The sequence below is a fragment of the Ochlerotatus camptorhynchus genome, unplaced genomic scaffold (genome assembly GCF_037179485.1).
Source record: "Ochlerotatus camptorhynchus isolate MF236.1 unplaced genomic scaffold, CSIRO-AGI_Acam_v1.1 ptg000046l, whole genome shotgun sequence".
NCBI classification, from domain to species: Eukaryota; Metazoa; Arthropoda; class Insecta; order Diptera; family Culicidae; genus Ochlerotatus; species Ochlerotatus camptorhynchus.
The window spans coordinates 2,491,186-2,511,804 of record NW_027040537.1 but is presented as its reverse complement, the minus strand read 5'-3'; the positions used below and the strand labels follow the sequence as shown (position 1 = coordinate 2,511,804).

At 41.2% G+C, this 20,619-nt stretch overlaps 1 protein-coding gene across 1 annotated transcript in view; it reads left to right on the top strand.

Annotated features, from left to right (window-relative positions):
- 14-3-3epsilon (tyrosine 3-monooxygenase/tryptophan 5-monooxygenase activation protein epsilon) overlaps positions 1–20,619 on the top strand; it is a 71,574-nt gene that overhangs the window by 35,775 nt on the left and 15,180 nt on the right. The window contains exons 2-4 of the mRNA XM_065239057.1: positions 17,615–17,769; positions 17,867–18,181; positions 18,631–18,811. Of these exons, the coding sequence (XP_065095129.1) occupies positions 17,615–17,769; positions 17,867–18,181; positions 18,631–18,811 (651 nt within the window). The remainder of the gene's footprint in view (positions 1–17,614; positions 17,770–17,866; positions 18,182–18,630; positions 18,812–20,619) is intronic.

Below are 20,619 nucleotides of genomic sequence, written 5' to 3'. Positions count from 1 at the left end.
ACACCGGGTGACAAGGACGAACGAATCCCCTGGAGCAACATAATCCGAGGTGGTGGGGGTGAGAGAAGAGAGAAAAAAGTGTCAATTTCTTATTCATGCTAATATGCACGAGGAAGCGAAGCTGGGATATTTTTAGATTTAGCTCACGAGATACATAAACGACAGCAGGAGGATAACCCAAAGGATAACGGGGATCTACGGCGAATGTGTGAAAAGGGATTACCCAAATACGCGAGTGCAAACAAGGATAAACTCATTTCATTAGGATTTATTTCAATTTTATTGGTTTGTTATTCGCTTCTACCCGTTGTCTTTGTTCCCATAAAATTAGGATCATTTGTGCTGGCTCTACGCTAAGCTACTTGCAAACGAAAATTCCACCTTCAATCTTCGGTTCAAGTTGCAGAAAAGTCCTTGGCGAAAGAAATCCATTCGAGCCAACCTGGAAATCGGTCGACTCAATTATATTCCCTGCTGTAAAAAAGAAAAACTGAGAAGCTGACTTCCCGTGGCCCGAAAACAGGTCAAATTCGAATGATGGCGGCGATGCCGCGCCACTGTGGCTGGCGATGACGATGATGATTTTCCCACAACCAGTGCACAAACACAAAAGCAATCCGACGGAAAAGTTTTCCTCCACCCTTTTTCTGCGGCACTCGAAACAAGCGGGCGTTCCATTGTTTCCGCTTTAATTAGTGGAAGGATACTGATGTTCATCATATTTTCAACCGTTGTTATCGATCCATCCTCTCGTCCTAAGGTCCTAAGTAATTGATTCCAATCTGTTGAAAAGCTTCCTATTTCCCAGGAAGATAAATAATTTCGTTGGAGCGACTGTTGCTCAACTCCATGTGTGTCACTTCTTAGACTCGCGCACACACACATACATACACCCATTAGGATCCAACCAAAACGCCATCATCCGAGCGATAGATAGGCAAAGACTGACAAGCAAGAGAGCAGATAATATCGTAGCAATCAGTCATATTTCTTCCGACATGGGTTGTAAATCAGAGGAGATAGCAGCAACGGTCGGAACTCATGTCGACGAGACAAGGTTTATCGCAATTGGAATGACGTTCTCCGACGAAATTACGAGAGCGGTTCGGTTTGGCCCGGTGAGGAGTGAAAGAAGAATCTGACAAAAGTTGTCTTGTTATCTGCCGTGTGCTGTGTTTCAAATATGTACGCAAAGTACGTCACGTTGGTCTACTAACTTATTTTTCAATTGCTGGAACCGGTGGAGATCAAGTCTATTTGTAATGCTTTCCGATGACTTCATTGCATAATCTGTATATACGGTGATGTATTACAGCTGTAGCATATCTTTTATACAAAACGGTAAGAAAATCTTACATTTCATGTTAAGATATTTGTACAATTGTCTTCCTATCACATTCCGTAAAATTATCAAATTTCCATGCATCCATTAATCTATTTTCCTCAAAACTCATGGTATGTTTGGCAACCCGGTTTATTTGACAGTTCACATGTTTTGTTTTGAAGAAACAAAACAACAAGCAGTTGAATCCTATTCCAGATCCTAACTGTCGAGACTCTCGGTTCGTTGCTCCCAAATACTCTCGGAAAAAGACTACACTGAACCTAATAAGCAACGACCTCGGCCACCGAATCGAAGCTTCGAGAGAGAACGTTCTCCGGGGGAGACACATCCAATTTTCGACAGGACAATAACTTCTAGTGGATTGAAGTATGATGAGGACTCGAATGAACCACAATTGACTGTGGTAAGTAGACAAAGTGAGCGTGCATCATCAGAGGAAACTGGTCCAGATGCTCTTCAGATTCTGATGAATGCTTCCGGGAGGAGTTTCTCCCGAAAGCCATCGACTCAGTCAAAGATGCGCCGCCAGCGTTCTTGTGTGAGTTTCAACTTGGAATCAGACTTCCCTGGTAAGGTGGGGTTTAATATGTTCACACGGTCTAACAATCGGACAAATGGAGATAAGTATGATGTCTCTGGCGTAAAGCAGTGCCGGCCAGAGAACATCTGTAAACGCTGGGGCGCTGTCGATGGTTGGAAAGCAAACACCGATGATGTTTCTACCTCTGGACATGGTCCGAGCGATCATCGAAGGCGAATTCATCGATGTCAGTTACGATGAGGAACGAATCATGGAATTGAATGTCGGTTAGCTTATCAACGGTGAAGCGTTACGTAATCAAACATGGTAAACCACCACTGACCACTTAGTGGCCTTTGTATGGATACCGATCCCCTTACGACGCTTCTGTGCGGCTCGCCGTACCTCATAGAGTTCGAAAAGCTGCGTTCGGATCAGCTCTACGAGGATTATTGCAAATATCGCGATGTTGAAATGCAGGAAGCACCATGGAAAACACCGGTCACTTTAAACTTCGCCGGGACTTCATCTCCGCCAAGCCTAAAAGTATTCTATTTAAAGCGCTGGGTTATCAGGGTCGTGTCCGAGAGCTAAACCTATCAACCAACTCACCGATGTCGACTTTCAGAAGTTCACCTTCAAACCCAACAACTGACCAATCAACATTTTTACAATTCCACTGTGATTTCAGCTCCATCACGAATCTCCCCGCCCCAAATTGATCTACCAACGTCTTCAACGTTCCCTTCATTTCCTCCTTCAGGGTCTCACTATCCCGACTAACCAACTCATTATGACCAGTAGCAGTCCCTTCATGATCATCTTTTCAATCAGCTTCCGGAACGATGCCACCCCCTTCCCAACTTCGATCAAACTGTTCTCAAACACCAAAGCCTTCCGCACCAGATCCTTGAACAGTTCGAGTGGAGGTTCTCTGATCTCGAAGTCTTCCGGTAGCGACTCCAGTATCACCCCCAGATTACAGTTGTACTTGGCAACGGTCATAGTCTTGATGACCTCGCTCATCCCGCAAACATACCGCGTTGACTTTTGACCGGTTTTTTAGCTAACGTTTCGAAAATATGTGCGCTGTGAGGAATCCATGGCAGAACTTCGCCGGAAATTCACGGTTGAAGTTATGAAACCAAAAATTGGATTGTGTCAACAACAATGATTAACATTTTGACACATGCACAGATCAGGCGAAAATTTACAGTGTTTCCAGTAACTTTAAATATCATGAAAACTTCTAACCCCCCAGTGTGCCCAGGTATGCCCATCTGTATTTTTGGCACACTGTGCGGAGTGACCAACCCCTTGTGTCAATCAAATCATGGTGGCTTTAATAAAGTTAGACGTCTCCAAAGGTTCAGGACCTGACGGGATTCCATCCGTATTTATGAAAAGCTTAGCATTAGAACTTACGGCCCCCACTGTTTTGGCTTTTTAATAAGTCGCTGGAATCTGGGAACTTCCCCAAAACATGGAAAAGTTCTTCCTTGGTGCCTATTTTTAAAAGCGGAAAAAATCTTACATAGGGGAAATGACGGCTTCGGCATGCCAGACTATTTTCGGCAACCCAAATTGAAACACTATTTTCACTGGATTTTCTTACGAAAACACTTCGCTGAATGCATGCAAACGATTCTTTATGCTTTCAGCTTCAATTTGACTATATTTTTACCACTGAGAAAAAGCAATCTAGCAAGGTTTTCTTGAAATGAAACACACGCACTACAAATTGTAGCTGATTTCGAGTTGCCGATAATAAAATAGCAGATTTACATGCAGTTCAAATGGAACGGTTGCCGAAGAAAAACTGGTTGCCGACAATACTCGCTCTCACTAGAGAAGATTGGAGCTTTGTAAAAGCGTTTTAAAACAGCTTTTGACAATTCTTTCGACTGAAATTGTAAGAGCAGCTGGCAGCAATAGATGGTAAACAAACTAATACTGCATATGTGTGCGTTCCTTAGAGAAAAAGGCTATAGAAAGAAGGTTGTCGAGAATACGTAAATTCCCCTACGTAATTACCGTGGGATTGCCATTATCTCTTGCATTCCAAAGATTTTCGAAGCAATCGTTAATGAAAAAATATTTCATCAAATCAAAAACAGAATCACAAAGTTCTGTCCAGTTAGAATCCGGAATCACTTATTGTGTTGCAGCGGCACGGAGAGTGACCGCTGCAAGAATTATTTTACAGCGGTTTGCGCCCACTTTCTGTGGTATAAATTTCACGGTGTTTCGTGCAGTGAGTCAAAAATTATTCCAGATGGAAGCCGAGAGGGGAGAAATAATTTTGCACACCCACGTTGATAATCCAACGTGGTCCGCAATAAAAATCGCAAAAACGTTGAAAATCGCCAAATCAACCGTGTATAATGTGCTCAAACGTTTCGCGTGCGCAAGCGTGTATCGAGTGCCTCAAGGTAAGCGTCGTAGTGGAACATATGACTGCCACCTGAGCCAGAAGGTGTTGAGAACCGTCAGAGCAAACCCTGGACTATCAGATAATGAAATCGCCCAAAAATACGCTGCTGCTCACAGTACCGTTCGAAGAATTCGTTTGCGAGCAGGATATCGTTCTTATCGAGTCAGCAAGCAACCAAACAGAACGTTGAAGCAAAGTTTCGTCACAAAAACTCGAGCTCGGAAATTTTACCAGCAGGTTTTGACGAAGTACCAAGGATGCCTGCTCATCGACGATGAAACCTACGTCAAAATGGATTTCGGACAGCTTCCTGGTCGAAAATTCTACATGGCGACGGCACGAGGAGATGTTCCTGCGTTTAAGTTTGTTTTTATGGACAAATTTACCAAAAAACTGATGATTTGGCAAGGGATAATATGCAGCTGCGGAGCAAATACCAAAGTGTTTGTGACGAAAAAGACGATGGACTCGAAGCTGTACAAGGAAGAATGCCTCAAAAACCACGTACTACCTTTCATTAAAGCCCATAAAGGTCCCGTGAAGTTTTGGCCAGATTTGGCGAGTTGCCACTACAGCCGGGAAGTCATCCAGTGGTACGGCGAGAATAACGTAGATTTCATCGATAAAAACATAAATCCATCCAACTGCCCGCAGTTACGGCCCATCGAGAGATCTTGGGCAATAATGAAGCGGAAGCTTAAGAAAAGTGGAAAAACGGCTCGGGACGCGATTCAGATGACCAAAATGTGGAACTAATGTGCCAAGGAAGTTGACTCCGGAGGTGTGCAGCGTTTGACGAGAAGAATAAAGAAGAAAGGGCGAATTTTCATTAGAAACGAAGATACATGATTTGTATTGATATGTTTTCCTAAAAGTACAGTGAACTACCTTTGTTTTGATGTATTAACCTTATTTGAACGTCAATCCGTTACGAGATACAGATGATTTTATTATTCCGGATTCTAAATGGACATAGCTTTAACATGCAATATGGTTTCTTCAAAGGCCGTTCAATGGATAATGAAAACCACGTTGACGCTCTATATACAGGTTGCAGTAAGGCATTTGATCGCATTGACATACCCTTGCTACTCTTCAAATTGCAAAAACTAGGAATTGAGCCATGACTTTTCAAATGGCTCGATTCATATATACCTAATCGTCAAAAAATAGTTATATACAAAGGGAAGAAATCGAATCCCATTCAAGTCACTTCAGGAGTCCCGCAAGGCTCTCATCTAGGCTCCCTTTTGTTTATACTGTTTGTAAATGACATCCTTCATTCTTAAAAACCAAGACATCAGGACATTCCAAAATGAAATAAACAAGTTCTATACTGCCTATAATCCCATATGGAAAAAGTAGGCATTCAGAAACAGGCAGTTGAAGTTACGAAGTGCCATTCCCATGTAAATATTTGTAAAATCATAGTAATTTACTTGATATTTTTATAAAGTTAAAGTCAATTGCAATGAAGTCTGCATGATTTGTTACATCAGCAAAAAATATGGCGATTCAAAAAAACAGAACTGTAACTTGACTTCTGGACGATTGAATTTCAGGATGGGACTGATATGCGATTACTTAGCTTGATATGGGACAAACTGACTTGATGTTGTTCTCACATTTTTCATGATCAAATTTCATAGTTTTATCACGTGTTATGAAAGTAGATGCCAATTGATAGTGGATAACGTTATTATCTCAAAATTGACGAATATCCATATGGGACTGATATACGATTATAGGTAGTATATTTGGTGCAACGAAAGCCTTTTACAGCTGAACGTAAAACAATGTAATTCAATAACTATTAGTTGAAAACGAAGCACACCAGATATTACAATCTTTTTTAGGAAATCAGCCGGTAGAAAAGTGTGAAAGAGTTAGAAATTTAAGAGTTATCATAGATTCCAAAATAACATTCAGTGATCATTATAATACAATCATCAACAGAGCTTACAACGTGCTTGGCTTTATTAAACGATTTAGCTATAATTTTCATGATCCGTACATGTGAGGTCAATACTGGAATACTGCAGCATAGTTTGGTCACCTTATTAAATAACGCAAGAGGAACGAATAGAATCGGTACAAAACCAATTCTTATTTTATAGTTGAAGATGCTAGTTTGCTAACAATAGCTGCAATTTCCAAACCTACGACTGGATGCCTTCCTTCAGATAACAACTTGAGTGCGGTAAAAATTGGTAGAACTGTTTCAAACACATCGTCGGTACTTGAGCGTGTCGGTGATCATCTCTTTTTGCCAGTGGTGGCGGGGGGAATACCCCTCACCATCCCTCTCCAACGGAGGAGTTTGGTAAAGAGAGATGATCCTACCGATTTGTACCTTCTTAAAGTTGTCCTTGCTCGCTTTCTACTCTCTATATAAACAATTTCACACTGCCGTACTCTAACGGAACTATCAACTCTATACTTTCATCTCGTCATCTATCGTATAAACATTACCACTCTAGTCTGCTATTTGAAATTAGCATCTTCAACTATGTAAATCGTTGACTTCACGCAGAAGTAACATAAAACAAATAGCTAAAGTACAATTCTTATTGTTTGCACTTCGTAAATTAAGTTGGACAAGATTACCTCTCCCGTCTTATGAAGCACGGTACATGCTCATCAACATTCAAACTTTAAAATAGCGTCGTGAATTTGCAATGGTCTCATTTCGAAACGATGATTGACGACAGTAAATAAATATTTATAAAAAATCTGTTTACTGAAACTTTACTAAAAATTATCCGGGGTTTTTAAGGTTATACATTAAAATTACAATGAAATTATTTTCAGAATTTTGTTGGATTTCTGCTCAGAATTATCCTGCATTTTTTCTTATCGGAGCGTTTGGTACGGTATGTCCACGCATCCTTCCACCCCTGTAGATTCAAGAAATGTTCCCATTAATTTCCAAGAATCATCTTTGCGGCAAATACAACGCAGTAGGCCTGGCCGTATTGATGTTTATATCATATCTCAGATATGCTGTAAACATCAATTAGACAAGAAAAATGATTAGACCTCATCTAACCTAATCATTTTCCAGGATGCTTTCTCGTACTGGCTGCGTTTGTATTATATTAGATTAGAATTATCCTGCAATTTTTCTTAAACTAACCAGAAAACACTTGTAATTTCCTTGGAATACTTGTGACGCTATTAATGATCTCCAGGGTTCTCCAAGAATTCTCCAAATTTCAGAACCTTCGTAAATTTTTTAAGTTAGTAGAGTACTGAGATTCCGAGTTGTTGTCGGAGTTTAAGGAACCCTAGAAACTCGGGGTACTCTCAGAAACCTTCTGAATTTCCGAGAATATTTCTTACTCCAGAATCTGGTGGAACTCCTGAAACATTCAATATTTACTGATCAACAGGAGTTTTAAACTCGGATTAGTAAATTTCATTTAATTATATTACCCTAATTGCTTATCCTGACGATTGACTCCAAGTCTCCAAAAACTCATCAAATGGAGATGAGTTGTTTTTAGCGTTAGGGTATTTGGTTTTTCTCCCCGCGCCAACACATTGATGTTTTTAATGTTATCCACAATTCATTAGAGACCATGTCACCTGCCTAGAGAAGGTAAATTTTGGTCATCCGATGGCTACCCGAACCTAGTGACCAATCGCTGATTGCTACAGAAACCATAGCAACATTAATTTTGCAAGGCAGTTAATTTTCTCGTCCGAATTCTATCGCAATTCGATCGCAATCTTATCTATTTCAACCCGAATAATGTAAAAGAGTTATTGCAATATCGATCGATCCGGTTCAGCGTTTTTTTTTTGTTGAATCATATTTAAATACATTTCCCGGTATCGTTGACACAGTTAGATAAAAAAAAGTTATTGCAGCGCCTTTCCGTTTTTGGCAACACGTTATTTTGGTCTTCTTTGTTGTCATCCAATGCTTCATTAGATCATTTTTTGGCATTATAGATTTCATGAAAAATTGTACAGCCAGCATCTAATGCGACTAGCACGACAAGGGAATGTTTTGTGGTCGAGTTATTAACAGAAGAGAATGTCGATGAAGAGAATCGGTATATATTATTTTTAGAAAAAAAAAACTATTTTCTTATGTCATAACTCAAGATACAGCTCGGTTATCAAATATTCAGACGCATGATTACTTTAAAATTCCTACAGCAATTTTCAAGTTATGTGCATGGATTTCAGCAGAAAGAGAGAGTAGCGTTCAACATTTCAATTTTCATACCGCAATGGGCAATCAATCGGACAGCCGAGACTCATACAGGGCCTGCAACCATCCAGGCTCAATTTCTGTTCACCTCAAGTAACCACCGATAACAGTCAGTCAGTGTTTGTGTCACCATCGTCATTGGCACATCATTACGCAACCACACGCCACCCTCTAATTACTCATATTTAACTGTTTCGCCCCTCGAGCGCTGTCAACCGACGTTCTGTCGCCGGAGGATGAGGACGGCCGACCTGCTGTAATTGTACCTGTCTCTGTTTCACCCTATCGCGCGCCTCCTTTTTCTCTCTCATGGAATCAGGTTCAGGTGTATGTCACGCGTCGCGAAAAACGTAATTCGCAGGAAGAGGAAGCCATTGCACTCGTGCCCTCTCGCTGCCTTTTTGTGTGCACATATGAGAGTTATAAAACCAATACAATTCCAATGACAGCCCCAGTAATAATCATCGTCGTCGTCATCATCCAGACGCGAACTACGCCAGCGCTGCTTATAACTGTTGGTTCGCTAAGAAATGACTACTTTTCCTCTGCTTGTGCTGCTCATGTGTCAGGCTTTTTTTTGCGCTCATTGTGCATCTCTCAGGAAAGCACACAAAGGCAAGAAAATCATTAAATTTCCGGAGCTGTTGAATCATTCATTTCTCGTCGGCTGCGTTGAACTGCCGCCGATGTAGGAGGAGGCACATTCTGTATGCGCTGAAATGATACCGAGGTGTATTATACAACATAAAATGGGTTTCGACTCGAAAAGCGGCATTCCGTCCATCTATTCGCGTCAGTTAATGTAAATGTAAATATTTGTGGCAAAAAATCACATGTTAAAAGCGTGGTTTCATAATACATGATCTCATTGATTACAACCAGATTATGTGTACGAGGGGGTGGGGGTGGGGTGGTGTTTGGGTTTAAAGCTCACCGACCGACAACGACCGTTGGAGCGTGACAATCTGCTCTGGAATTTTTATGGCTTTTGACAGGCTTTAGTACGTCATCCGCTATGGCTATACTGGGTGGACTGCGAGAGATCTACTCCCGCAGTTTACTCTGTTTGTTAGCTAGCTTAGTCACATGATTGAAGAGGTCAAGCTCGTCAGCGCCAAAGTGCGAGGGGTCCACCAATAGTTCGCCTTACTCTACGTAGCACAGTCATCCAAGTAGGTTGTGATTATGTAATAAGCGACGGCGGGAAGATGAACATCCCAATAAGCACTTGGTGACAGTCGAGCTACTTTTAGCACGTTCTTCTGGCATGATGAACTCACTTGTCTCCCTCTCGCTCGTCATCGCCGGTCAACTAGTTGCCTAGTTTGAGAGACACAGAACCAACTAACTCCAAACCACTGACATGACAGACGTTTCAGTTGGAGACTCGTATGAGAAATGGGAAATGATGTTCTTATTCCTTAAAATGTAGAAAATTTGCATAAAGTCTTGATTCACGTTTTTTTATACATCAACCGAGAAGGTGTTGTTCTCCATTGGTATTGGTATGCGATCCCCCCTTGTTCGGACACACAAACCTGGAGCTTCGTCGATGGGGTCGGTCTTTGTGTCGAACTCTCAAGCGAGAAGCGGTGTACTGTATTGGTGAGTTTACCGGTTGCCGCTAATTCACCTCCGCGGTAGCGCTGAGCTGAGGCTAACTGCGACAACGGCGGCAGTGCTGCCTTCCAATTCAAAATTCCCACTTCTTACATCGACCAATCATCAAATGCCCTGTCCGATTAAAACTAGCAATTAATTCCACTGGACGAACGTCCTTCGTAGAAACAAATTCCCAGTAAATTTATTGCCCCCAATCAATTTGGTCTCTCCTTCTCTACTGAACATCACGGATATATCCACATGGTGAAATTGGAAGCCACCAACACCACCCCACAGAAAATGTTCCACACGCGATCTGATCGATTCAATGGTTTACACATACCCGTCTCTCCGTTCCCTGCCGCATGTCGCGCGCTGTGCTTCCCCAGGGAGACTTTCTTCCAAGTAGGGCCGCCTCACCTTTTCCCCGATTCCGTATAACACTTTTACCACCCACTCCCAGCAAAGCTCCATCGACCTGCTCCTGTGTATGAGTCGTACATTTCCCAGCAACGGTAATTAGTATTGGTGCAACATATCCCGGCGGAACGTCAGTTGGACACCAATACACGCTGGAAGAACCTGCACCACACTCGGGAAAAACGTACAAAACCACACAAACACATCTGTTTCGTGTTGCCTGCCGCGGCGGCATCGTGTTCCCAAGTAACCTGAGAAGGCTATGCTCAAATCAATCCGTTCTCAGACTAGCTTCCACAGCCTACTGTAGAAACAAAGGTATCTACAGTGGGATAGATCTCCGTCCTTCCCGCGGCAGAAAAAGCGATGAAATCGAACCGACCTAGGAGTATGGGTGTGTAGCGAAGAGATAGCAGAAAAAGTTGATTCGCAACTCGAACCCCGACGAGAACCGGTTCGTTCAGTAACCAACGGCAGTAGTAGATACAGATACGGTTCAGTGGCTTTGGCGCTTCAGGTAAAAATGATGATGATGATGATGATGATGACGACAATGATGATTGCTTACCTGCCTATCGCGGGAGCAATTGCATCGAAGTGCAGACACAGCAAACCTACGCACAACCAACGACCGACGTCTTGTGTTCGCACAGTTAGCTGCGCACCCGCGACGACGGCAGGAAGCAAGTTCAAGGTCGCCGTCAAGGTTATCTGGATCCAGCTGATACGAGTGTGGCGCGCAATGGCGATCGGTTTACGGCCGAGACGGGTGCACCTGTGCCTGTTGTTCTCGGTGGTTGATCGAATGAACAATCATCCCCCCTAACCTAAAACCGTGGAATCCTTTGTCTCAAGAACACTGAATTTTGAGTCCTACTTCTGCTTGTGGATTGGATGCCAAATAAACGGTTCGAGCGCTTAGGAAGTAATCGCACCACCGTACATTACAATATCGCTCTCTTACTACACCTTCGTCGTCGTTTTCTGCACTTAATTTTTCGCTCCATTGAGCAAGCCCGAATTGGTTCTGGTGTGTTTTTGTGTGTCGACGTGGGTGTGGGGATAGGCTGAGCTGAGGTGAGGTGAGGCTCGCCGATAATTGCTCTGCTCCGTTGCATTCAAAATTGCAATGAACGCCAAAAGAGCGGCGTGTACGGTTCGACGGGTAATCTGAACGAACGTTTGCTGCACTTGAATGGACGTCATCAATTCGTTCAGAGTTTTGGGGAGATGGTATGGGAAGGAGTGAGCGACGACGACGTGAGAATGCCGTTGAGGGAAGGAAACCGGAAGTTCGGTGATGTTTGAATATGAGTTATGTTCTTAATTTGAAGATATGCTGTAGTACGCTTTAATTTGTAAGCCCTTTTTTTATTATAATCTTTAGAAACCATGGAATTCTCCTCAGATTTTCCTTAAAGTTCACATAAGAATTGTAATGGAATTTTTATCAGAATGATCTTGAAATCCAGAATTTTCATGAAACATGGATCCCTTAGAATTAATCCCAGCTTTTCTTATTCCAGAATTCCTTAAAAATTCTCTTCAACATTCACTTGAAATTGTCTTGGAATTCTCATTGGAATTTCCTTGAAATTCTAGGGGGCTGTTCATTAACTACGCATAGAGTTTTTTTTTTATAAATAGCTATCAGGTCAAGTCCCGAGCATGACGAAAACAAGCCCAGAAGACATCTAGAGAACCTTAATGGTAAACCTTGAAACTCCCACGCAGTGTTCGGAAAAACTCATGCGTGAGATTATTCGTCTATGAGCTTTACTTTGCAACATTCAGCTGCACTAAAATCACCGATGAGTTTTTCGGTTCAAAAATTAATTCCTTTACATGTAGACGTTACTCCGGTTATGTTTCCACTATTTGTTGGAAAACTAACAAAAATTCATGTGGATGCCATCAATTGACGTTTGACCGGATTTTATAAGTTTTGGCATTGTGAGTAAAAATGCAAGAGGAATCTTAAGCGTGATAATTCGCTCAGGAGTGCTCAATGGAGGAGATTATAGCATGATTTTTCGAACACTGGTCCTCACTAATAAGTGACTCTTCGCACAATGAACTTGTCCTCGAAATCTCTTAGATCCAACCAGAAAGCCAACAAGATCCACATCTGAAATGTTCTGGATCCGTTCCGAAAAAATCAACCAGGCCTGTCGCTGATAACTAACGGAAAATCCTATCAGGCCTACGCCATAAGTCAAACTGAATTAGTCCTGCAATTAACTGGACACTACCCCAAGAAACCCTCCTCAAGGCTTAAGAATCCTTTCCTGAATTGCCCTATTACAGGGCTGGTAGTGAATCACTTTTTAGTGACTTGGTCACTTTTTTCAAGCCATCCACTAAAAAGTCTCTTTTTTTTTAAGGTAAAGACACTAAAGTCACTTTTTCTTGTAATCAGTCACTATTTTCAACTATTTTAGCGTGAATTTATTTCAATATTGATCATTATTTGTTTTGTGACGTTCAATCGTCTTTCTCTATCTACAGGCTGTCTACTCATTTTCTAAATAAAATTTCCTGAGTTTTCTAGGTTTTTCCAGAACTTTAACGGATAAATTCCAGGCTTATAATAAGAAAGATATTTTTTAAATGCGTTCAAAATATGCTGTTTCTGAAAGATAAAAAACAACAGTAATTAACCTAAACGTTTTTAGGACATGGCAATGAGTTTTAAAGAAATAACTTCATTCAATTGAATGTTGAAGTTTAGCACTTACTTAATTTCTCCACTTTAATAAAGTTAAAAAAAAAACTAATTAATTTGAGTAAGTCCAAGATCAAAAAATATTCAATAATTTGTAGTTTCGTATTTCATGTACAAGTTCAAGATATTGAAAATTTTCAAAGTGCCTGAATTAAGGAAAACATTAAATGATTTATTTTAGTTCGTAATTAACTTTATGTAAGATTAGAGATCTTCATTGCAGTCCCATTTACTTCACAACAATTGTAGGAACTTTAAAGAAGTTCTGAGGAATGAAAGGAAATGATGAAAATTTCAGTGAAGCTCCAAACTACGGTAACATAAGGGAAGTTAACACACTGAAATTATGGGAAACTTACTGGTGTTAAGCAAATTTGAGAATTATAGGAACCTTGTGCAAATTTTTAAGAAGTTCTAAGCACCTCAGAAAAGCTAGATCTAGAGATCTTTGGGGAATTTCAGATTTGGAGCAGTTTAAATATCTATAATCGTAAATTTAGAAAAATTGAGAATTCTTAATATGTTCCGAGAATTTCAGGGAAGTACGGAGAATTTATGAAAACTTCAGAAATATTTCAGGAACTTCACTGAAGTTCAAAGAAATTCAGGGAAATTTATTTTCAATAGAATTGAGAGCTTTAGGGAAGCTTCGGGAACATCAAGACCGATCAGAGCATCAAAGGACAGTTCAAATAATTTCAAGAAAATTGTAGAAACCTTGAAAAAGTTCTGGAAACTTCAGCAAAGCTCCGATAGAACTTCTGGAACGTGATAAAAATTATATGAACAAACGGAAAACGTGAGAGTATTTTAACTTTAACAAATGCGAAAATTTAGCTAAATTGATGAAAAAATGCGAGAACTTTTATTAAACTGCGATAAATATTTTCAAAAAATTCCAGAGAACTAAGAATTGAGATAGTGTAATGATATTCAGCGAAGTTCCGAGTACTTCCAGGACGATTAGATAGCTTCAGAATAATCCCATTAACTTAAGCAAATTTGCAGAGACTTAAAAGGAATTCCGTGGAATTCTGGGGTATTCCAAGAATTCTATGATTGATCCAGAAACATCAGGGAATTTTGAATATTTATATCAGAAAATTTGCCGGATTATTAACTTCAGGTAAGCATAGGTAAGTTCAGGGAGAATAAGTGAGCGTTTTTGATAATTAGAATACCTAAGGAAAATTGTCGAAACTTCAAGGCAAATCAATTAATTTCAGTTAAGTTGCGGGTTCTTAAAATATACTGATCTAAATTGGGCTATCTAGAGAACTTCAGAAAAATCATGAGAACTTCAGTGAAAATCAAAAAAATATATAAATTATTTTGTTCTTATTCCATGAAAATTGTGGGAGCATAAAAGTGCCCGAAAACCTCACAGAAGAAGGACAGTGGCCTACAGAAACATTTCGAGAATTTCATAGAAGGAACTTAAGGGGAGATCCGCGAACTTCAGGAATTTTTATGAACATTAGCAAAATGCGGGAGCATTTGAAAAAAGTTTACTAAGCTCCGAAAAATGGAGGAATTACAGGGAGAGTAGTGGGAAATTTAAAGCAGTTCCCAGATTTACAGATAACTTCAGAGACTTAAAATATTTAATTGAGGTCTTCGCATGAGTTCAGAAGTTTACTGAAGCTCAAACATTTTAAGGACGGTACCATTAAATTCAGCGCAGTACAACAAGCTTCACAAGAACTGTAAAAACGTTAGAGCAGTTTTAAGAATTTAAGAAAAGAACAGAGAACCTCAGAGCAGTTCCGTTAACATTAGAGAAGTCACATAAAGTTTAAAGAAGTTTATAGAACTTCAGCGTTAAACCTTTAGAAGAGATTCATGATCGTTAGAGGAAACTTTAGGAAGTCCTATAAAGTTCAGGGAAGTTTAAGAATAGTATTGTGAGCATCAGGCTAGTTTCTCAAACTACAAAAGAACTTCAAGGCAAATTCATTAACTTCAGGAAAAATTTGGGAAATTCTCAGAATAGTCCATTCCATATTCAATGGAAATTTCAATGAAGCTATCCTTCGAACTCTATTTTCTTTTAGTTTTCCTCGTAATTACATTGAAATTCTCCACATTAAGACACCCTTTGGAAAGATTGTCAGTATATTCATTGAATTCATTTCAGATTTCCTTTTGAATCTCACACCTTCCCTTGGAATTCTACTCACATTGAAAGTCTCCTTAAAATTATTGGCATTTCTACTCACAAATTCCTTAGATTTCTTCTCATAATTTGTTTTGTGAACTCTCCTGAATTTACTTTCCGAATTCCTTTGAAGATGTCCTGGAGTTATTCGCAGATTTAATTGTAATTAAATTATCCTCAGAGTGCCCATGGAATTTTCCTTTGAAGTTCACAGGAGTTGTGCTCCTCAGAAATTCCTATGAGTTTTCAATAAAATTTATTTTTAATTCAATTCAGGGTCACTTTTTGGTCACTGTTTTACAACTATATAACTAAGAAATTAGTCACTTATTTCTTCAACATGGTCACTAAAATCACTATTTTTGACAGCAGTGATCGCTACCAGCCCTGCTATTACACCGCTATACGTTTTCCTACAAGTTTCCTTGATCCGGTGAGTTCTATTCTGATGCCAAATGAACTCTCCCACGAAGTTCACAGACTTATGTATCCTAATCATCCCATACAAGAGACCAACGTGAAAGATTTCCATCCAGAGTAATAACTTGATTTCGTTTTTGAGGTCCGCCGCTCCTTGGGTCTGCATCAGCTGTGATGTTTTGTTGGATTACCACCAGCACTGAACTTTCTGTAATTTGCAATGACATGACATCGACGATGGAGCGCAGCATTCGAGAGTCAGTTGTGAGGCCACCAAACATGAATAAATTATATATACAGCGGGCAATGAATAGGTTGATGAAGATCCGCAGCTTACGAGTCTTCCTCGCTGATACGCTGTATGGTGATCATTATTGGTACATCGCCACTCTTTTTTCCAGTAGATGAAATTCCCAGACCTGAGATAGAACACATAACAAATAAGGATACTTCAAAAATCCTATTAAAAATCCTCCTTTTTCTGCAGAGAGTTTTGTTGTTGGCGAATTATGGATTTTTTTTTGGGATTTAGTTAGAAGCTGTATGACTTTGGAAACCAAAAATCTCAACTCATTAACCTCACCAAGGAAGGAACATCCCTCCAAATATGTATCTCGCTCACACAGGCAGGCATATCCCACCTGGGTTAATTATTTTACTTTCGTATTTCAACTAACTCACAGCTCTCTCTCTCTACTTTATTTCAATTTCGCAAACCCATATTCCACCCACTCACTCACTCCACAGCTCCGGGGGCTTACTTCGGCGTGAAACAGCGCGTCAACAATATGGCACACATGGTTGGTATAGGTAGGTATGTAGGTACCTATACTTTTCAATCAACACGATGCAAGTGGGTGTTTCCCCAATGTGGATGAAAAGCAGCAGTGACTGTTCGAAATTCCTTCTATGGGATGAATAAAAAAAATGTCAGCAACGGTCACAGTTTGCGCTGTTAAAAGTAGCCATGTCCCCTGCTCCGGTTCCGGCTAGTAGGGTTCATTCATAATGGTTGGACATCGATGGTCATCTAAAAGGCTTGTTTTTCACAGAATGGTAGAATGTTTTTTGGCTACGGTACCAACCAAGATAGGGAGGGGAACTCAAACCCTGCCAGGTGTGTGAGTGTGAGTGTATACTTGAATGTTGGTCGTACGACACGGTTCATTACATCATCGCTATCGCCATATGGGACGAAAGTATGTCCATAACGGCCGGTCACATGTACCGGTATCTTCTCCTTTTATGTAGACAATGCCGTGTCGATCGTGGGGGGACAAGTGGCAATTAAACTATTTAGGCACAGATATTAATCGATTCAAGAGCTCAACAAACTGATTTTGAATGGAATTCATGCAACAGCTGCGATTGCAAAGTTCTTTTAAATTATTCAGCTAGCTACAACTAAATAGGTACTGCACGAGACGAGAGAGTTTGTTCGGCAAACTTGTGCCAACGTTCCGAGTATGCCCTGGAACAAAAATCGATTTTTGCTGAGTGCACTCTTCCACTCCACGTGCTTTCCCACACAAACTTCAAACGCAAGAAGATGGTGGATCTTCTCTGACTCTCTGGCAAAGGACAAGTGAAACTCCCCTGCGGCTAATTCTTTCTAGCATGTTTATACACATTTTCACACATTTCGAAGGTACACTTAAAAGCATTATAAAAATGAAAGTTCCTGGAAAATAGGATGTCTTTCCCTTCTTAAACGAAAAAAAAACAACCAAACTAACGTTCAACCATTTTTCTATCTCTATCCTTGCAGAAATGGTGGAAGCAATGAAGAAGGTCGCTTCCATGGACGTCGAGCTCACAGTCGAGGAGAGGAATCTCCTGTCGGTCGCGTACAAGAATGTCATCGGTGCACGACGTGCCTCCTGGCGGATAATCTCCTCCATCGAACAGAAGGAAGAGAACAAGGTTGGAATTTCCACCGGACGACGACTGAACAACAATCGACCGATTCATACTCATTGATTTTGTTTGTATTTCATTTCTTCTCCAACCCCAATCGCAGGGCATCGAAGAGAAGCTGGAGATGATCAAAAACTACCGCTCACAGGTGGAGAAGGAACTGCGCGACATCTGTTCCGACATCCTGGAAGTGCTCGACAAGCATCTGATCCCGTGCGCGACGACCGGCGAGAGCAAGGTGTTCTACTACAAAATGAAGGGCGATTACCACCGCTATCTGGCCGAGTTCGCCACCGGTACCGACCGCAAGGACGCCGCCGAAAACTCCCTGGTCGCGTACAAGGCCGCCAGTGACATCGCAATGACTGACCTTCCCCCAACGCACCCAATCCGGCTGGGACTGGCACTCAACTTCTCAGTGAGTATTTTCGAGTTTTTGTTCGCCTATGGACTTGTACAGTTCAGAATCTAGACTTAAGGCACAGTCAAACAGACGTAACTCTTTAAATAAATTTGCTTTAATACTATCGTCACAGTGATCCGATGTCATAATATTTAAATTGAGCTTTAAATGCGTGAACGACAATTAAGGAGAAAGAGTAACGTCTGTTTGTCTGTGCTTCAGGCATATGGCAAAACAGTAGAAAAGCCCAAGATATTAGCATAACTTCACCCCTGGTCGATAGCAAAGTTAAGAGATCAAGTGTGTCCATTTCGACTCAGTAGATTGACGCTAGACTTCATCGATTTTGAGAACTCAATTCAATCGAGGGAAATAGAAGGCACACGCGTCTCGTATTGATTGACAGCTAATGCTAAACGCCCCGTTCTAACTCTTCTCCTTTCACCCCCTCCCGCCTTCGGCAGGTATTCTACTACGAAATCCTGAACTCGCCGGACCGTGCCTGCCGCCTAGCGAAAGCAGCATTCGACGATGCAATCGCCGAGCTCGACACCCTCAGCGAGGAAAGCTACAAAGATTCTACGCTAATCATGCAGCTGCTGCGGGACAACCTTACATTATGGACATCCGATATGCAGGGTGACGGTAAGTGTCAAATCGGTTATCCCTTCCTCCCAGCTGCATATCATGTTTCATCCAACCAACGGAAACCTTTCCAATCTACATATGATACGTTTATTTGTGAGCGTTTCACGTGTGCGCTCTGTAGGTCGTTATTTTCTGCCCACTTATCTACTGCCACCGACCTGTTGTGTGTTTAGATAAGTAGACACCTTCGCCGTTCTGGACCCCGAAAAGTATACCGAACAACGTAACGTGGCTGGTTCGGTCTGGCTGACGTCAAGCGCCACAGGTAGACATATATTACTTGCGTCAACCGAGAACCGCTCGGCCATGGCCACGACGACGCATGAATATATGATAACAAATTCGATAAACGGATGGACGCCACTTGCAATTACCTTCCTATCATGCTTTATATTACTTAATAATATAGAAACTCTTTGCTACGAGGCTACTACTGCCCCACATGGCTGCCGAACGTTACCTTTTTTCATGATCAATGTCAATTACCGGCTATGAAAAAAAGCGTAGAGTGCAGCTAAAGGAACAAGCGAATCGATTTACTGACACTGATAAAAGTAACTACCAGTAGCGCAGCAGAAGCTCTCATCGCGTGCTGTTGCCCAGCCGGAATAGATAATCCACGGGTAATTATTGTAATCCAAACAGGTACACTCTCGCGTTTGGAGCGAGCGCATGTGCCGAACCGCGTTCCACTCGGTACGGTTGGATGCATAGGTTTAGATGCTTACATAGGGGGAGGAATATGAATTTACATCGAAGGAAGGAAGATGACGTTGCCGACTGTGTGGAACCAACGATTACTCAATAAGTCAGGATTTTTTTTTTGTTTGAATTAGTTTGCGTTTTCCTCCCCCCCCTGATGTGTGATCGTGTGTGCGAACGAACACACAGTGCTTTAGTTTGTTGATTTAAGGTAATTGTTTAGTGCGCGTGAACGACGAGCTTGTTAGGCGCTGTGTAGTGATACCGTGTAATTAGTAGTGGGAGATAAGATAAGATCAAATAAGATGAATGAGAGGAAAATTGTTGCACCTATGGGTGGACTCCGGTTTGTCGTCAGGAATAAATGACATAGGATTTGAAATTTGGCAAGGTGTAGCGATGGACAACTTTCCATTATAATTCAAGTTCTCTCCAGTACGACTTCGGAATTCGTTGTCTTCCTTCGAATAAGTGTGTGTAAAAAATTCCACGACATTTGTTCGATTTGCTGCTTCGATAAGGTCAGCTATTCGGAAGAAGTAGATTGTCCTCTCCAGACAACCAGACATCAAACATAAAACTTTAGAGATTGTTGTGAAAGTATGTACACTAGGGTAGGTCAACTTAACAACGCCCTGCTCCCCATCGCTCTTTCGATTCGCAATTGTGCCAAATTTGAACGAATTTGGTTACGACCTGGCTTTGCAGGAAACGTTGGAAACATTGGAAACGGACCAAAACTGTTCAATTGCTTGTAAAAAAAAATCAAAAATCGCTCAATTTTTACCAAACCTGGAAATTAGATTGAGAAAACTATCCAAAACAACTACGTCGAAGACCGCAATCGGAATCTAATAGTGGTTTACCACCCATTGTAGCACGGAAACTTAGTCCGATAGCAGTGGGCTCTCTTCTCTGTTTGTCTTGATCAAGCTTAATAACATCTGACTGTCCTCAACATGTCGCTGTATGAAGGGCCAAAAACGGATTGGGTAGATCGATAGGCAAAGTCGCCTATACGCATCTACGGAACAATAAAGAATCTCCTTCCAGCAACTTGATCAGCCAATTGGTCAAAAAGACTTGGGAGCTTGTCAGGACGA